Raw genomic sequence first — 17890 nt, 5'->3', positions numbered from 1 at the left:
AGCAGGAAACATTAAACTGTCTTCTTGTATTGGCAGTTTGTCAGTCACTTTTCTCTGTGTCCTGCAGACTGTCTGGCAGACTCTTCTTCCATGAAGCAGGAACTCTGTAGCAATGTCCATCTTGAATCAGCAGTCACTTTTTTGTGGGTCCTGCATGTCCAGTTTATACAGCATAAAGTCAAGCAGTTCAGACAAGAGCAGTATCTTGCCCAAATGGCTTGTCTTGCCATATTGAAAGCAAACTTCATAACGCGTTTCTTTAAGGTCCATCTTCCTTTCTGATGCAGGTGGTGTTGCCAGCTTTTGTTAAGTTTTCAGTGGAAGTTCTTTGGTCGTTGTTGGACTTCATTTTGTTATGAGTTGGTTTTCCCTGCCGGCTTTGTCCCACAGCCACACCTGCCCCAAATAACACACAGAAATGCTGTATTAGATATAATTTTGTTGGCCTGTTACTATCACTAATTATTGGCTAGCTCTGTATTAAATATTAACCCATTTCTATTACTCTATTTCCACATGGTTTTGGCTTACCGGAGAGAGGGCCCAGCGTTCTGCTCTTTCTGTTCTCCATGCTGAATCTCCCCTCTACTCCTTCCTCTCTCCTCTTAGTCTCCTAATCCCACCTATCTTTCTTTTCTATTGGCCAACAGTGCTTTATTCATTAACCAATAAGAGAAACATATTTACAGAATGACATCTCCCAACAGTGGGGGAAATCTCTCCCAAGTAGTCATGTATAAGTTTTGTATAAGAAATGTATTGCTTTCCATTTTAACATGACCAATGAAATAAGATTTTTGAACTTGAGGACAGGATCTTTATAAGACTGTATCAGTCTTTTACTAGGAGTGCCTTCTTTCATTAAGAAAGATAAATCCTCAGTGTTTCACATTTGCACTGATAAGTATGCTGTTTCTGTACAGAACCAAAGACCTTTGTGCATTAACCATTGAGCTTGCACTTCATGATGCTGGTCTGAACACCCTTCTCAAATAGCCACCTTCTATATCTGGCATAGTCCCCGCAGGCTTAACCCTTGGTCTCGCATGTCTTTTATACATTTCTCTTCCTCCCTGCTCCCATTTTTAGGCCAGTGGTGGGAAATTGCCAGATAACAAAGCCATTGCCTGTGAACTAGGCAATCTGCCAGAGCTGAAGAAATACATGAAGAAAGTTATGCCGTTTGTTGCCATGATTAAGGTAAGCAAGCACGAACCCTGTGGACAACTACAGCCACTTGAGAAAAGGTTAGCTAGGACCAAAGAGGGAAAGAAAAAAGCATGACATGCCAAAATAGTACTGTTTAGTTAGGGGTTATGAGACATGAACAAACAGTCAGATTTTGAATTTATCTGCAGAATTAGTGAACATATGAAAATAACTATTCCAGGAGAAAATTAGACTCATAGTTACTGCTCCCGTGCTCTGCCTTTGTTCCTTTCCAGTTTGGGGGAAGAAGTTCTCTCTTTGGCTTCTGTTAGGGTGTCATCAGTGGATCCTTTGACTGGGAGCATTTCTGCGTTTCTGTGGTATAGCTGAACAGCATGCATTACAGTGACAGTGGCTAGATTTGGGTTATTGGATACAACAGTGGCTGTTGATGTTTTGATCTGGTAAGTTCTTATGAAAGAGTTGAGTTCTTTAGCATCTCAGTATCATAGTTTTCTTTTATTTTTTAATTAATTTTTTGATGGAGGGTCTCACTATGTAGTTTTGATTAGCCCAGAACTCAGTGTAGATCGCCTGCCTCTTTTTTTTTTTTTTTTGTCTGAGACAGAGTTTCTCTGTATAGTCCTTGTTGTCCTGGAAGTTGCTTTGTAGACTAGGCTGACCTCAAACCAAGAGATCTGCCTGCCTCTGCCTCCTGAGTGCTTGGATTAATGGCATGTGTCACCACACCAGCAGTAAAAGTAATATACTCTTAAATAATATTCCTGATTTACCAAGCGCTCCCCCCCCCCAAAAAAAAATCAGTGGTTTTGCAAATGTTGAAAAGACTGATGAATCTGTGAAAAAGAAAATAGCTTTCTTGGCCTGAGTATGTGGCTCATGTGGTAGAGAGCTTGCATACCATGTCCAAAGCTCTGGGTTTGGTCCCTCACACCAAATTAAACCAGATGTGGTAGTACACACCTATAATTCTAGTACTTGTGAGGTGGTGGCATGGGGATAAGAATTTCAAGGACTCCTCAGCTACATAAGAAGTTGAAAACCACTGTGGGCCACATGAGAGCCTGTTTCTAAAGAAGTTGCCTTTCTGGTACTTTTGTGGGAAAGGAAACAGAACTTAGGTGATATCTTAGTTCATTTTGTTCTGCTATAAAAGAATACCACAGACTGGATAATTCCTTTTTCTTTTTGTGATATTGGCAATTAAATGTAGTGTTTTGCATATGTTAGGCAAGTATCCCACCACTTGACATCCCTAGCCAAGCCTGGATAATTTATATAAACACAAAGGCAATCAGGCCAGTCCTGCCTCTGTGCCCTGACACCATGGGAGGACAGGTTAGGATCACCTGCAGTACACACGGATCAGTAACTGACACTCCCTATAAAAAGGCACAGATTGATTGCAGACAGTACCCTAAAGCAGTGGACAGTAGGAATAATGTGGGGTTAATGTAACATTGTGTTACACAGCTGTAGTTGTCCTTATGAAGTTGGACCATTAAGGTTATGTTTTGAGTAGCAAATATTTAATGTTGAAGAAAATGAAGAATAAGGAATTGTTATTTTGAAACCAGTTGTTGGCGGTGCACATCTTTTATTCCAGCACGCGGCTGGCAGAGGCAGGCAGATCTCTGTGAGTTCGAGTCCAGCCTGGTCTACAGAGCTAGTTCTAGGACAGGCTCCAAAGCAATACGGAGAAACCCTGTCTTGAAAAGCCCAAAAAAAAAAAAAAAAAAAAAAAAAAAGATTATCTGAATACCTATATAGTATGACAGTGTCAGTTTTTCTTTAAGCTTTGCAGGGATAGCTGGGACTTTTATATTTGTTATCTTGGAAAATTTTTAAAATGTTAGCTGAGGAGACTTTTCCCCCATAGATATCTTTGATCCTTTCAGTTTGTACAGTCAGTCATCTAAATACACAGTTTTAAAAACATGTTAATTTCCAATACCTGAAAATCCCACGCCTTCCAGTGTCTTCAGTATTTCCTTTAATTTATCTTATTTTAAATGGCAATTATTCTGAGCAAGTAATTTCATTAACAGGCAAACATAGATAGAGAAACTCATGAATCAAAGGCCTTTCCTTTACCTGCTGAAATATAAAGATTTTATCAGTTGAGAGAATGATTGATTACTTAGGAAAAAATAGATTCTTTTAAACATGTTTTTAATATGATTTTGTTTTTCAAAACCATTTGGCTATTAGGAAAACATGGAGAAGAAAGGGCCTCGAGTCTTGGATTTACAGTTGGAATTTGATGAGCAGGCAGTACTTATGGAGAATATAGTCTACCTAACCAATTCTCTCGAGGTAAGAGGGCTAGGGATTGTATAACTAATTACTGTGGTTTCCTATAAAACCACAGTCCAGCTCTACAACCCATTAGGATACTTTTCATTAACTTCAACTCCACTGTTTAGGACTTTACTAAATGTATAATTGATAAATGTTTTTCAGATGAAAGCAAATGAGTGGATATAAAATTTCCAGAAGAAAAATCTGTCACCTTATTTATTTGTCAGTTGTTTTATATGTAAAGCATGGGCTATATGTGGCTTAAGATTCTCCCTAGATTATCTTTTAGCAATCAGAATCCCTAGTGGGTGCTTACCACGTGCGCGCGTACGTGTACACACACACACACACACACACACACACACACACACACACACACACACACAGAGAAAACCCAAAGCCCCAAACAAGTGACACCTTATATTTAGATGCCTTTTGGAATGTGGCATAATAGGAAGGCTTTAATTGTCCCATTTTCAGACCTCAGAATTAGAGAATTGACTTAATTATAATCTATGGTCCTGGTACATTTTTCAGTCACAACTTACACAGAATCTAAAAATGCTTTCCCTTAGCTGAGGCAAAAGGAAAACTAATTTGCATTAGAATACAGTTAGAAGACTCAGAATGTGGTTCTAATGATAATGAAGACACTAAAAACCATGCAGGTTTAGAGTGACTGAGAGCTGTTCCATGAACACAGAGCTGATGGATAGTTCTTTGTGAGAATTTGTTTTTATTCATTATCATTGTGCATTTGTTGCTGGTGATTCAACCCAGAGCCTTGTGCTTGCTAAGCCTGTTGATCATGAAGTCAAAGATTAGTAGACATCTGTTTTTGTCTATCTCTAAATGTTCATATATATACATTTTCTTAGGTAAGAAACTCCTTTTGTTTGTTTGTTTGTTTGCTTTTTTCGTTTTTTGAAACAGGGTTTCTCTGTATTGTTTTGGTGCTTGTCCTGTAACTCACTCTGTAGACCAAGCTAGCCTTGAATCCACCTGCCTCTGCCTCCCGAGTGCTGGGATTAAGCATGTGCCCTGCTTCCATTTGGTTTTTCCATGTAGACAGTAGGAATACACACCTCAGCATCTATTCAGGAATCTGCAGTATGTTATGTTACTGAACTATCCTTCTGCTTATGTAACTTCTCAAATGATAAAGTTTGGAGCGTCTGTTCTTTAAGTGGAAAGCTTATATCCTGCTTTTCCTCTTATGTGGTGGGTAAATGCTGGATTCTGATATGGAAAGTGTGACACACAATTATGTAAAGAACAATGCCATGAAACAACTAAGATGAATGTTGATAACAGATTGTAGATTTCATTTAACATTTATAAGGAAAACAATAAAATTGTACAGATCATTTCATATTAAGTGGAGAAACCAGTTTGCTCTTAAAGAGATGAGGTGGTGATTAATTTCTGTCATATTTAGTGCTCCTAATGACTTTCCTTTCCCCATCCACTTAGCTAGAACATATAGAAGTCAAGTTTGCCTCTGAAGCAGAAGATAAAGTCAGGGAAGACTGTTGTCCTGGGAAGCCGCTTAATGTTTTCAGAACAGAAGTAAGTTGAAGAAGCCATATTGAATCATTGCCTACTAGGCATAGACAGGAGCAACGCCCATCATTCATAGGTGGAAGGAATTGAATATGAAGGGCTAGAAATGGGACTGGACTTAGGTATTCTGTTGTTGCTCTGGTTTATGTACTACTGGTTATGCCTTATGGTAGTGTTATTTATTATTTGTAGTTTTAAAAGCTAAAGTAAGATGTTCTGAAGCTGGGTATTTTTGTTTGTTTGTTTTGTTTTTTGAAACGGGGTTTCTTTGTGTTGCCCAGGCTATCCTGGAACTCACTTTGTAGACCAGGCTAGGCTCAAACTCAGAGCTATCTGCCTGCCTCTGCCTCCCAAGTACTGGGATTAAAGGGGTGTGTCTCCACCACCCAGCTCTGAACCTGGTTTTTACTGGGAGGAAAAAAAAAAAAAAAAAACCAAAAACAAAAAGAAACAAACAAAAAAAAAAAAAAACCCAAACAACTAGCTGTGGGTAAGACTTTTAAACAGTGACAAAGTCTTCAAGTCTTCTATTCTGACTATTTAACTGCTATGCAAGGTTTTTTGCTTTTTGATATAAACCAGGCAGGTTCATCATCTTAATTAATGCTGGAATTGCCTCCTACCTCTTACTTTTTTGGTCATTATTAGTAAAAGTATAAAGGTCTTACAGATTTAGCCTCCAAGAATCCATTCAGATTTGGAATATAATTATGACTCCATAGAATATCCTAATAGAGGATATAGGTATGATATTAACTGAAAACAGTGGTCTATGTTGAAAGAGTAAGGTAATGACATTCATGGTGACCTTCTGTGTTTATTTTCTGATAATTCTTTCATTGTCTCACGGTGTAGCTTGCAGAAGTGCAATCATTTGGGCTGCAGAAATGAATAAATGAAGTAATGTTCTTTATGCAGCTGTAATATTCCCTTTGGGAATGTGGGAGTCATGTTTATAAAGTGCTTCTTCCAGTGCCTGACCTGTAGTAGAGAAGTTAGACAAACGATGGTAGTTGTGGAAGAGGACATGCTGTTATTGTTATGTCTGTCACCAGCATTGATACATGCAGTTGTATCTGTTTTTACCAATGCATCTAGGTGTAAACATGAACTTACACAGTTTTTCTTTTATATCTGACTGTGTCTTGGTCATGTCTTCATAGGGTATTGAAAATATAGTAGAGATTGCCCTTATTTTTGGCAGTGTTCAAATTTGATGTGCTATAACTTATGTTTTTATTCTCCTAGCCTGGTGTGTCAGTTTCCCTAGTGAATCCCCAGCCATCCAATGGCCACTTCTCAACTAAAATCGATATCAGGCAAGGAGACAGCTGTGATTCCATAATCAGACGCTTAATGAAAATGGACCGAGGAATCAAAGGTAAAATAGTTTCCTTGAAACTCCTACTTAGCAAAAGCTCATGTAATGATGAGTTGTAAGTAGAAGGGACAGAGAGAGCTCTTCTCATAGCTGTGTAGCACCATGGAAAGAGAACTAGACCCCAAACCGGAAACCTAGATTCTTTCATTTTTGATTGGAGTTAGGTAGTTTGGTGACGTTGTGTCACTTAGTTACCAGGCTAACTCTCTTTCAATGACATGAGTATTCTGGATTGGATATTTTTTCAGTATCCGGTCTGGTTGTAAAATTACAGTAAGGTGATATATGTCTCTTAGAGGTAATTCAAAATTAAAAACATATACCTTTAGTATTCTAGACTAAGTTGTCCAGCTGGGTCTCTTCCTAGAGGAAGAGGAGAAATAGAATGAGTTTTTGAGTGTCTTCCAAGCATTAGCTTTTTAATCTTTTTTACAAATTACAGTGTAAGTATTATTATTATTATTATTATTATTATTATTATTATTATTATTCTCATTGTATAGAGAGGGAAATGGAAGTTCACAAAGGTTAAGTAACTTGAAAAGTTTGTTCAGCTGGAAAATCTCAAGCCTAGAATTCAAACTGTTAGATTACAAAGCTCATATTTTTTTCTTTTAAACAGTTTTTCTCTAGGCAAAATACATAAATAATCTCAATTTCTGATCTTGGTTAAGAATATATGTTCTGTGATTAAGTTCAATCTAAACACCCTCTCCCCTCCCCTGCAGGTCTTTATGCAGCCTTGGCTAGCCTGAAACTTGCTATGTATGCCAGGTTTCCTGAAACTCAGGGATCTGTCTGCCTCTGCTTCCTGAGTACTGTGGTTTCCTTTTTCAGTATTAGTTATTATTTAGTGTTGAAATTGCTATAAAAAATAACTGACAAGAAGCAACCTAAGAGAGGAAAGATTGATTCTGACTTCCAGTTTGAGGGTGTAGTGCGTGGTGGCAAAGGCCTGGCAGTGAGGTTAGTCCTTGGCTGTTGTCACAGGATCTTGAAGTGCTAGTCACACTACATTTGCTGTCAGGAAGGAGGCAGGAGAGCTCTGATGCTCAGCTGTCTTCCCTCTTTCCTCCTTCCAAGTCAGTGTGGGACCTGAGTACATGGGCTTGTGCCGCCACATTCAGAGTAGGTTTTCTCTCACTTAAACCCCGTGGAAGTGCCCTTACGTATCCAATCTGCTCCCTTGACCCTTTGTTTTTTTTTTTTTTTTTTTTTTTTTTTTTGAGGCAGAGTTTCACTGTGTAACAGCCCTAGCTGTTCTGGAACTTGCTCTGTAGACCAGGCTGGCCTCGAACTCACAGTGCCTCTGTCTCCCAAGTGCTAGATTAAAGGTGTGTGCCACCACTGCCTGGTGTTCCCTTGATTCATAATGCAGTCAAGTTAGTGAAGATTGACCATCCATCACTCTAGCCAGGTCCTGGAATGAACATAAAAGACAGGAAAGTGTGTCTCTAGTACTTTTCTGCTGGATAATAAAGACCAACAGATGTTAATGTTCATCTTGGAGATGATATCTGTCTCTCCCTCACCTCCCATCTCTTCTTCTCCATCACTGTGGGTATGTGTTTTCAGACAGGCTTTTACCATGAAGCCCTAGGGGACTTGAAACTCACTATGTAGACCAGGCTGGCTTTGAACTTGTGGCAATTCTGCCTCTGCCTCCTAACTGCTGGATGCCCCTAGGTCTGGTCCTCTCATTTACTTTTATGTATATATTTCTTTGCAGTCCTAGGTTTTGAATCCAGGTCCCTGTACATGCTAGGCAAGAGGTCTTCCATTGAATTATAGCTCATTTTTAATGACTTTTACTTATGTATGTGCATATATATATGTAGGTCAGAGGACAGATTTGTGCAAGCACCTATACCTGCTGAGCCATCTTGCTGGCCCTCTTTTCTTTTTGATAATATTCAAAAATGGATTAGATTTGGCTTGGTGTCATATATCTATACCCCCAGCATTTGGGAGGCACAATGATCAAAAGTTTGAGGCCACTCTGGAAACCAACTTGGGGTATGCAGTGAGAGTCTGTCTCAGAAAAAAGAGCTGGACTACTTTCTTTACATCAGTATAAAATTTTTCTTTACAATTATTGTATGTTATGATTAGGTGGGGCATTACATTACATGGGTCCTGCGGATCAAGCTCAGATGGTCAGGCTTGGGCAGCAAGAATTTTACCCATAGTGTCATCTAACCAGTCCAGCATAAAAATTTACTAATGGCACTGTATTGAGTGGTCATGTTCTATCAAACTAGAAAACCTGAATTCATTTTCACATACATTCTGTTTCTGCTCTGGTTGTTTGTTTCCCGTCTTTTGGATGTCTGTTGAGAATCGGGCCTTGTGTGGTTATGTGTAGGATCAGTTGTTTATTTCTGGGGTTTTGAGGGTTCCATAAGCGCTGTTGATTAGTAGCTATGTGCAGTGAAAGGGTCGGGAATTAAGCTGTTGAAACACTTGTCTATAATTGAAGGAGAAACTACTGAGTCTGTCAGAAAAATGAAGATTCCATCCAGGGCCCAGGGGAGGTGAGGTCTCCAGCTGTGGTGATTATAGACACATTTATGGAGAAAATACTGTTTGGATGGGCCTTGTGAAAGCAAGGAAAGTGTATTAGAAGGAGGAGAGTGTCCACTGTGTTTCACCATATGTATTATCCACAGTGTACTAGGTAAGGTATTTTATATTTATAAAAATAGTTTTTAATTAAAGTAAAATATTTATAAACATAAAATGTACCTATTTTGTGTGTTTGTTTGAGACTGTCACTGTGCAGCTTAGGCTCTTGAGTGTTGGGATTATAAGTGTGACCCTCCATGCTTGGCTGTTGGAGTCATCTTCAGGTCACTGAATGTGTTCATATTGTCCAGCCACAGAACTTTTCATATTCCCACATGGAAGTCCTGTGCCTAGTAACCTGTTGCCTCTTCCTGTTTCTAGTCCCTTGTGAACACTCTTTACTTTCCTGCCTATTCTAGGTACTTCACAGAAGAGGGAGTGATGTTTCTATACTTACTTTAAAGATTAGATATATTTTATGTTGGCTCTTTTTTTTTTTTTTTTTTTAAAATAAAGAAATGGTTCCTCATTCTGTTATCCAGCCCTGACCTTGACCAGTTTTCCTGCCTGGTCTCCTGAGTAGCTGGAGCTACAGGCATGCACCACTTGACCCAGCAGTGGTTTTCATTATTGATTAAGCTTTGGGTTGGTGTGGGAGCTAGCTTAGTTTGTAAAGTGCTTGCTGTGCAGACGTGAAGTCCTAAGTTTGAATCCCCAGCACTTATATTAATAACAAACCCCAAAGCGATGTGTTCAGATAGCAGCCAGCCTATCCAGCTGAAACAGCAAGCTCCAGGTTCTTCATAAATAATACTGTGGAGAGTAGCAAAGGAAGACACCCAACACTGACCTCTGGCCTTCATGTGCACACGTGAGTGCACCCACATACATGTGTGTATACATGCATATACCACACATACACATAGAGTTTTCCAAGACTCATTCATGTTCTTAAAGATTTGTTTCCTATGTGCCTGAGTGTATGTGTGTGCACCATGTGCGTGCAGGTGTACATGAAGGCCAGAAGGAGGTGTCAGCCTGTAACTGCAGTTACAGGCGGTTGTGAGCCATCCAGTGTGCGGTGCTGGGAACTGAACCTGGGACTTCAGTAAAAGCAGCATGTGTCTTCTCCACTGAGCCTTCTCTTTAGCCCATATAGGCATTTATTATGTTTCCTTAGTGAAATAGCCAAGAATGGCAGATACACCTTTGGAACAAGTAAGCAGGACTTGAAAATTTGAAAGTATGAATGTGTAGGAAGCCATGTTATGCCTCTTCATATTTGTATTGCAGATTTTGTAATAGGAAGAACTTGTAGCTCTAAAAGACATCAGAGTGGCTTTTAAAGAAAACAGGTGTTTGTATGGACCCGAGGGTCCTTATTATGAAGTTGTGGTATAGTAGAGGGTGTGTTTCCACATTGGAATTGGTATTGTACAGTGTTAAATTGGGGATAATGAGATACCTCAGTAAGCTAAGGCACTTGTTGCCAAGCTGACGGATGACCATGGTGTTGTGGAAGAAGAGAAACTTAATTGTCCTCTGCATTCATGCTATGGCATATGTACATAAACACACACCTCTCAAATAAATAAATAAATGTAATGAATTTTATTTATTTTATCGGGTGTGTGTGTGTGTGTGATGTGTTCCTTACTGGGTTTCTCTGTGTAGCCCTGACCATCCTAGAACTTCCTCTGTAGACCAGGCTGACCTTGATTTCAGATTTGCCTGCCTCTGCCTCCTGAGTGCTGGGATTAAAGGTGTTCACCACCATTGACAGGAATTTTTTTTTTTAAGGTGTTAAATCAACAACCCTATTAAAGGTACTCTGAACTCTGGCTGGGTTCCTTAGAATTGTGCTGGCATTGCTTTCTATTTGTTGTCTTTTCTTGTATAGCCTCTGGGGTGGTTCTTATCTCTTTGATCATACAAACTGTGAATAATATCATAATAATAATGTGTATTTTAAGTTTGGTGTTACTAGCTGCTACATGTTTTGGAAAATGGATAGAGGAATTAGTGAAGTTTGAAATTGATATTTGTATGAATCCACAGAAGAGATTTGACCTTGACACTTTCCATAGGGCTTTGGGTTGCTTTGATATGTATGGGGGCCGAACATGTTGAGTATGTAAGATAGAAAAGCAGTTCAATTCAGTAACACACTTCATAGTCTGCTGTACTAGCCAGCGTGCAGTCCAATTAGTGCCAATTGTATTGAGGGTGATTATGATCTAGAGCCAGGAGGAACTCGACTCAAACCATCATTTCATGCCACAAAGGCCATTGAGCAACTCTTGATGATAATGACTTTAAATCACTCACACCTATACCACATATGAACTAATAACTTGGAGGTGAGAGGCTCCATTTCTTATTATTAGTCCCTAGGGGCTTTCAATCGCTCTTATCTTTTCTCTAAGTACCTTAAATCTTGTGTAGTTGCAGACTTAAATTTCAACATTTTCAGTGATGAGAGAGATGTGGGATAAGAATGGATAGGAAGGCCACTAAGAAAGCCCTATGATTTTATTGGCAGTAATGAACTACATGGCAAAACATCAAAGCAAATGTGTTTTGTCACTTAGGAGGCTGATTGAGTGTTAAGGTTTCTTTGAAATAGTCCGAATTAGAATTGGTTGATATGATGAGGGAAGACAGTTAGAGAAAGCTGCAGAGAATGTATAAAATCTGCTGGCAGAGACTGTTACTGCTTCTATAGCAAAAATATTTGGTGGCCCTAATGTACAGGTGAGATTGCAGTAGCTGTTACAATGAATTGTGTTCACCCAAATAAGATGAAGGCTTGGGGAAGATGCCGCTGCCTCCCTCTCGATGTTAGATTTCAGGGCTTGTGCTTTGTCTTGGAGTAGACTGTGTATAGTTTCTGCAGAGACTGAACACTCTGAGGCAGGGGTTGCTTTTATGGCAGATGCAGGTAATTGCTCTGTAAGCCCTGAGAGCTCTTCTCTAAACTTGCAGCTTTCCAGTCTTTGCTTCTCAGAGAGAACAGAATGCCTGGAAGACTTGTTTTCTGGGCACGACTGCCAGCTGCATTAATGTCTTCTTTGATCTCTTATCCCTTACAAAGTTAGGCTTTGTCCTCCTGAGACACCTTGAGGGAATGTAGCTCACAGACCACCCAGTGGTCAGTTTTAGAAAAGTAAGGTAGGCAGTGTTTTTTGGGGAGGGGCAGGTGAAGCATAACTGGCCATGCTGTGCTTGGAATGACAGTCCTAGAATGAGCATTTGTATCAGTGTTCTCCCCCCATATAAAAACAAAATTGTTTGGTGTTGAGAGGTCTTAAAATTGCTTAAATAAAATTTTTTTTTTGTCCAGATTGTTGAATCATAAATTTATTCACAGGGCAAGTGCTTGTTTGGTCTGGGGCTTCTGTTTTGTAGATTTGTTGTTTGGTTGGTTAGTTCTTTTTGGTCAGGAGCCCTATTTATTACTAGCTTGCACAACAGTAGACCAGATGCAGGTCAGATTAGAGCTCATCTCAACGTTGCCCCTCCCTCTGCCCCTCCTTTTCTTTTTGATTTTCACCAGCCTGTGCCCCAAATACTTATCTCTTGAGCAAAAGAAGAACTAGGTAGCAATTCTGTTTCTCACAGTGGTCATGACTTCTCTAAAAATAGGTCAAAAAGGTCCTTTCACCAGCTGAGTACATCCAGGAGCACAAAAGGTTTGTTGAAGCATGTAAAGGTGATTTAAGCCATAGGCCGCCACTATTCTTGTTTGGCGTTCCAGATGTGTTATACCAACTCTCTGACTATTGGAAGGGGATGACGCTGCCGTTCTTCTGAGACTGGGTCCCATGTGTCTGATGAAAATGTCTGTGTTAGGTTATTACAACTGGGCTGTATCAGTGACTGTATGCAGATGCTCATGTTGGACATCTCTTCTGTTATAGATCTTTCCAAAGTGAAACTGATGAGGTTTGATGATCCTCTTCTGGGGCCTCGACGAGTTCCGGTCCTAGGGAGAGAGCACAGTGAGAAGACGTTCATTTCTGAGAATGCTGTTTTCCATGTGGACCTAGTGAGCAAGAAAGTCCACCTCACCGAGAACGGGCTACACACAGATATCGGCGACACAATGGTCTATCTGGTTCACTGAGCTTGTGCAAATTGAAGCTTTAATGTGGTTTCTAAGGTACTTCCTGATAATCTCAAGCTAAATCCAAATAGACTTCATTTCTAATGGCTGGATCCTGTGTGTATTCATAATCACACCAATTCTCCTTTGATTTCTAAATCTAATAAACTGGCATCTTTTTCACCTTTGGGCCTCTAAGAAATGGTTTGTGCTATGCCATTTATTTTTAACAAACAATTGCTGCTTCCTAGGAGTTTTTCATCTTTACACAAGAGTGTCAGGATGCTTCCTTTTTGGTCTGTTTTTTATGTTTCAGACACTGTAGCCCAGGCTGGCCTCGGAGCTTATGATCCTCTTGACTCAATCTCCCAAATGATGGGATTATAAGCATGTCCATCCCCCTGTGCCCTGTTGTAGGTGTGTCCCTTTTATGAAGTGTGCTTTTTACTGTTTATGCAGGTTAAGGAGCATCACAGCTCCTTATACTATATCCAGTTAAGGAGTTAGCTAAACTGCTTAGAGACTGCTAGGTGGTGGTGGTGCACGCCTTTAATCCCCCTCACTCAGGAGACAGAGGTAGATGGATCTCTGAGTTTAAGGAGAGCCTGGTCTACACAGTGAGTTCCAGGACAGCTAGGGCTACACAGAGTAACCCTGTCTTGAAACAAACAAACAGACAAATGAACAAATGAAAAGAAGACAATTGTGAGTGAGGTAGTTCCATTACTTCCTTTTACGAGTGTGATGTGAGCATGTGTATAGTACATGTGTATGTATGTGTGCAGAACTCTATGCATATGTTCGTGTGCCAGACAGAAGAGGACATTGGGTGTTCTGCTGTGTCATTCTCTGCTTTATTCCCATGAGACATAGTCTACCACTGAACCTGAGCTAGACTGGCAGTTATGGAGCCCAAGCAAATACTTTGTTTTTCAATTTACTGTTATTATTGTTTGTATATGTGTGGTGTATATATGGGGGTGGAGGGTGAGGTGTTTGTACCACAATGTGTACATAGGGATTAGGGGACAACAATATATTGGTGTTTTCCTTCCACTTTTACATGGGAACCAGGGATTGAATCAGGTTTCCAGGTGTACCGGACAAGTACCTTTACCTGCTGAGTCATCTTTCTGTTCAGATGCCCAGATTTTTAAAATGTTTGTATGATAATTCAGATTTCTTTCTTTTTTTATTATTTAATATTTTTTCTTGTTTTACATATCAATCCCAGTTCCCTCTCCCTCCCATCCTCCACCCCCCCATCCCACCCTCCATCCACTCCCCAGGGAGGGTGAGGCCTTCCATGAGAGATCATCAAAATATGTTCAGTCATTTAGGGTAGGGCCTAGGCACTTCCCCCATGTCCCTAGGCTAAGGGAGTATCCCTCCATGGGAATGGGCTACTGAAGTCCGTTTGTGCACTAGGGCTACATCCTGGTTCCACTGCCACATAGACTGCCCAGTCCTCCTAGCTGACAACCACGTTCGGGGGGGGGGGGGTAGGCTGGTTTGATCCTATGTTGGTTCCACAGCTGTCAGGCTGGGGTCCATGAGTTCCCACTTGCTCAGGTCAGCTGTTTCTCAGCATGGTCTTGACCCATTTCTTTGGGTCCTGAAACTGGATTCCAGGAGTTTGGCTCAGTGCTTAGTTGTAGATCTCTGCTTCTGCTTCCATCAGCTACCTGATGAAGGCTGTAGGATGGCATTTAAGGTAGTTATCATTCTCATTATAAGGGAAGGGCATTTAATGTAGCCTCTCAGCTATTGCTTAGATTCCTAGTTGGTGTCATCCTTGTGGGTCTCTGTACAATTCCCTAGTGCCAGATTTCTCTTTAAAGCTATAATGGCTCTTTCTATTGATGTGATTCTTTTCTTGCTGTCCTCTATTCATCTCCCCACTCAATCTTCCTGATCACTCATGTTTTCTCCCTCCTCCCCTCATCTTTCTCTTGCCTCCTTCCTCCCCTCCCCCCATGCTCCCAATTTGTTCAGGAACTCTTCTTGTCCCTTTCCTTTTCACTGGGGGACTGTGAATGTCTTGTCTCTCTTACAGTTTCCTAACTTCTCTGGATGTGTGGATTATATTCTGGTAAACCTTTGCTCTATGACTAATATCCATATATGAGTGAGTACATAACATGTTTGTCTTTCTGTGACTGGGTTGGTTACCTCACTCAGGATGGTTTATTCTAGTTCTATTCATTTGCCTGGGAATATTAAGATTCCATTGTCTCCCCCCCCCCCTTACTGAGTAGTACTCCATTGTCTAAATATATCACATTTTCTCTATCCATTCTTCGGTTGAGAGACATCTAGGTTGCTTTCAGATTATGGCTATTACAAGTAATGCTGCTATGAACATAGTTGAGCAGATGTCCTTGTTGTATGAATGTGCATCCTTTGGGTATATGCCTAAGAGTGGAATTACTGGATCTTGAGGTAGACTGGTTCCCATTTTCCAGAGGAACCGCCATACTGATTTCCAAAGTGTCTGTATGAGTTTGTACTCCCACCAGCAATGGAGGAATGTTCCCCTTTCTCCACATCCTCTCCAGTATAAGCTGATGTTGGTATTTTTCATTTTTCATTATACTTATTAGTAAGTGCTCTCACCCACTGAGTTACTTCTCCAGTATGGTCCAGGTTCAGGGATACTATTAAAAGCTTGTAATTTATTTAATCTCTTGTAAGTTTTAGTATTTTAAGAGTTTTTTCCTCCTAGATATGAGTTAGCAAAATTTAGTCTAACTAGCTTTAAAGATCTTACTACTTATAAACTTTTTATTTTTATTGGAAAGTACTACATTTGTCCATCTGTCTTCATATAATGAAAAGACGTAAGGCATCGACCAGCAGAGAAGGAAATATTTCCACTTTTGAAGGGTTCACCATGGGGAAAGGCCAGTTTTGACAGTCCCAAGGAAGCTGAATTCTAACTGAGGTCCAGTGACTGTTGCTTGGGAATCCGGTGCAGATCACATATCTGTCAGGCAGTGTGGCTTTGATGTCAGCTAGCTAGGCTAGATTCCACTTCATTTGAACTTGGGTATCTTGGCAAGTTCTCAGCTACAGTTATAAAATGGAAGGAATAGTAAGCTTTGTTGACTTACTGTCAGGTGGCCAGCCTGATCTAGGAAAACTACCTCACAGCGTCATGTTACTAGTGAGTGAGCGATGCGGGGGGGGGGGGGGGGGGGGGGGGGGATAGGCTTTGTGCCCTTTGTGTTGATTTCCTGGGGCCACCTTTTGTTTTGCTTTGTGCTAGGGACCCACGGATAACTGGTTTCCTTTAGGTGTGTCTGCTTTGGAGCTCTCAGTTCAACACAACTATGGATGAAAAATCTCTTGAGTTAGTGATTTTTATTTTTCAGTTGTTTTTCCTTGTGTTTTAGAGCATCTTTCTTGGCTATATAGTCAGTGCTGTATTCAAGTATATTTTTGAATTTTTTTTTTTTTTTTTTTTTGGTATATGGCTTCTTGAATTACTGTATATTTTTGAGACAAGGTCTTTCCATGTAGTCCAGGCTGGCCTGGAACTCAGGTCCACCTGCCTTTGCCTCCCCATTGCTGGCATTAAAGGTGTGCGCCACCACATTTATTATGAATACAACATCCTGCCTCCATGTATGTCTGCATGCCAGAAGAGGGCACTGAATCTCATTGTAGATGGTTGTGAGCCACCATGTGGTTGCTGGGAATTGAACTCAGGTAGAAAAGCAGCCAGTGCTCTTAACCTCTGAGCCATCTCTCCAGCTCATAACCTACCCCCCATCCCCAATTATTTTTTATATGTGCTTCTTTTTGTTTTTGTTTTTTGAGACAGAGTTTCTCTGTGTAACAGTCCTTGCTGTTGTCCTAGAACTCACTCTGTAGACCAGGCTGGTCTCAAACTCACAGTAATCCTCCTGCCTCTGCTTCCTGATGGCTGGGATTAAAGGCATACATCACCATGCCTGACTCTATATGTGGTTTAATCATTGCATTTATTATTCTTTTATGTCCAGCTTCATGGTTTTCTTTGGGAAAAAAGAAGATTTGTTCTATTTTTAATTAAATGTATTTGTGTGCCATGAGTGTGGGTGTATGCACTTGAGTGCAGTGCCTGTGGAGGCCAGAAGAAGGCTTCATTCCCTGGAGCAGGAGGTAAAGGCCACTGGGAGCTATCTCCAGCAATTGAATTCGGATCCTCTGCAAGGAAACCAAGTGTTCTAACTGCTGAGCTATCTCTCTAGCCTGCTTCTTTTTCTTTTTTTTAATAAGTAAAATACATGGTTTGAAAGTCAAAACTATATCCATTCACAAAATCTTATACCATGTTTACATTTAATAGCTAAGCATTATTATTGGTTATATTTTCTATATTTCTTTCCAAAACAGGCAATTAATTTACTAATTTTAATTTCTTTTTTCTAATATAGTAGGAGGAAATATTTTCTGTAGAATTACTTATAGATATCTTTTTATAGAATTATATATAAGATTATTTTATACTTTGCTTTTTAAAGCTAATAACATAACCTGAATATGTTGCTATGAGAATTTTTTTTTTTTTTTTTTCTTTTGGGTTCTTCGAGACAGGGTTTCTCTGTATTATTTTGGAGCCTGTCCTAGAACTCGCTCTGTAGACCAGGCTGGCCTTGAACTCATAGAGATCTGCCTGTCTCTGCCTCTTGAGTGCTGGGATCAAAGGCATACACCACCAAAGGCTGGCATTATGAGAATTCTTTTTCATGCTACTCTCTCCTGCCTTACCCTGCTTCCTCTTCTTACTTTCATCCTACTGTATAATGCTGCTGTGAAGG

The 17890-nt window shown here is 40.2% G+C and overlaps 1 protein-coding gene across 1 annotated transcript in view; it reads left to right on the top strand.

Moving 5' to 3' along the window:
- Lars1 (leucyl-tRNA synthetase 1) overlaps positions 1–13285 on the top strand; it is a 56252-nt gene extending 42967 nt beyond the window's left edge. Inside the window, exons 28-32 of the mRNA XM_051201129.1 lie at positions 1090–1200; positions 3382–3486; positions 4945–5040; positions 6283–6415; positions 12901–13285. Of these exons, the coding sequence (XP_051057086.1) occupies positions 1090–1200; positions 3382–3486; positions 4945–5040; positions 6283–6415; positions 12901–13106 (651 nt within the window). The 3' untranslated portion in view covers positions 13107–13285. The remainder of the gene's footprint in view (positions 1–1089; positions 1201–3381; positions 3487–4944; positions 5041–6282; positions 6416–12900) is intronic.
- The last annotated feature ends 4605 nt before the right edge of the window (positions 13286–17890 follow it).

Source organism: Phodopus roborovskii, unplaced genomic scaffold (assembly GCF_943737965.1).
Source record: "Phodopus roborovskii unplaced genomic scaffold, PHOROB, whole genome shotgun sequence".
Classification (NCBI taxonomy): domain Eukaryota; kingdom Metazoa; phylum Chordata; class Mammalia; order Rodentia; family Cricetidae; genus Phodopus; species Phodopus roborovskii.
Note: the sequence above shows the minus strand (reverse complement) of the source record. Positions and strands in the feature narration are given on the sequence as shown.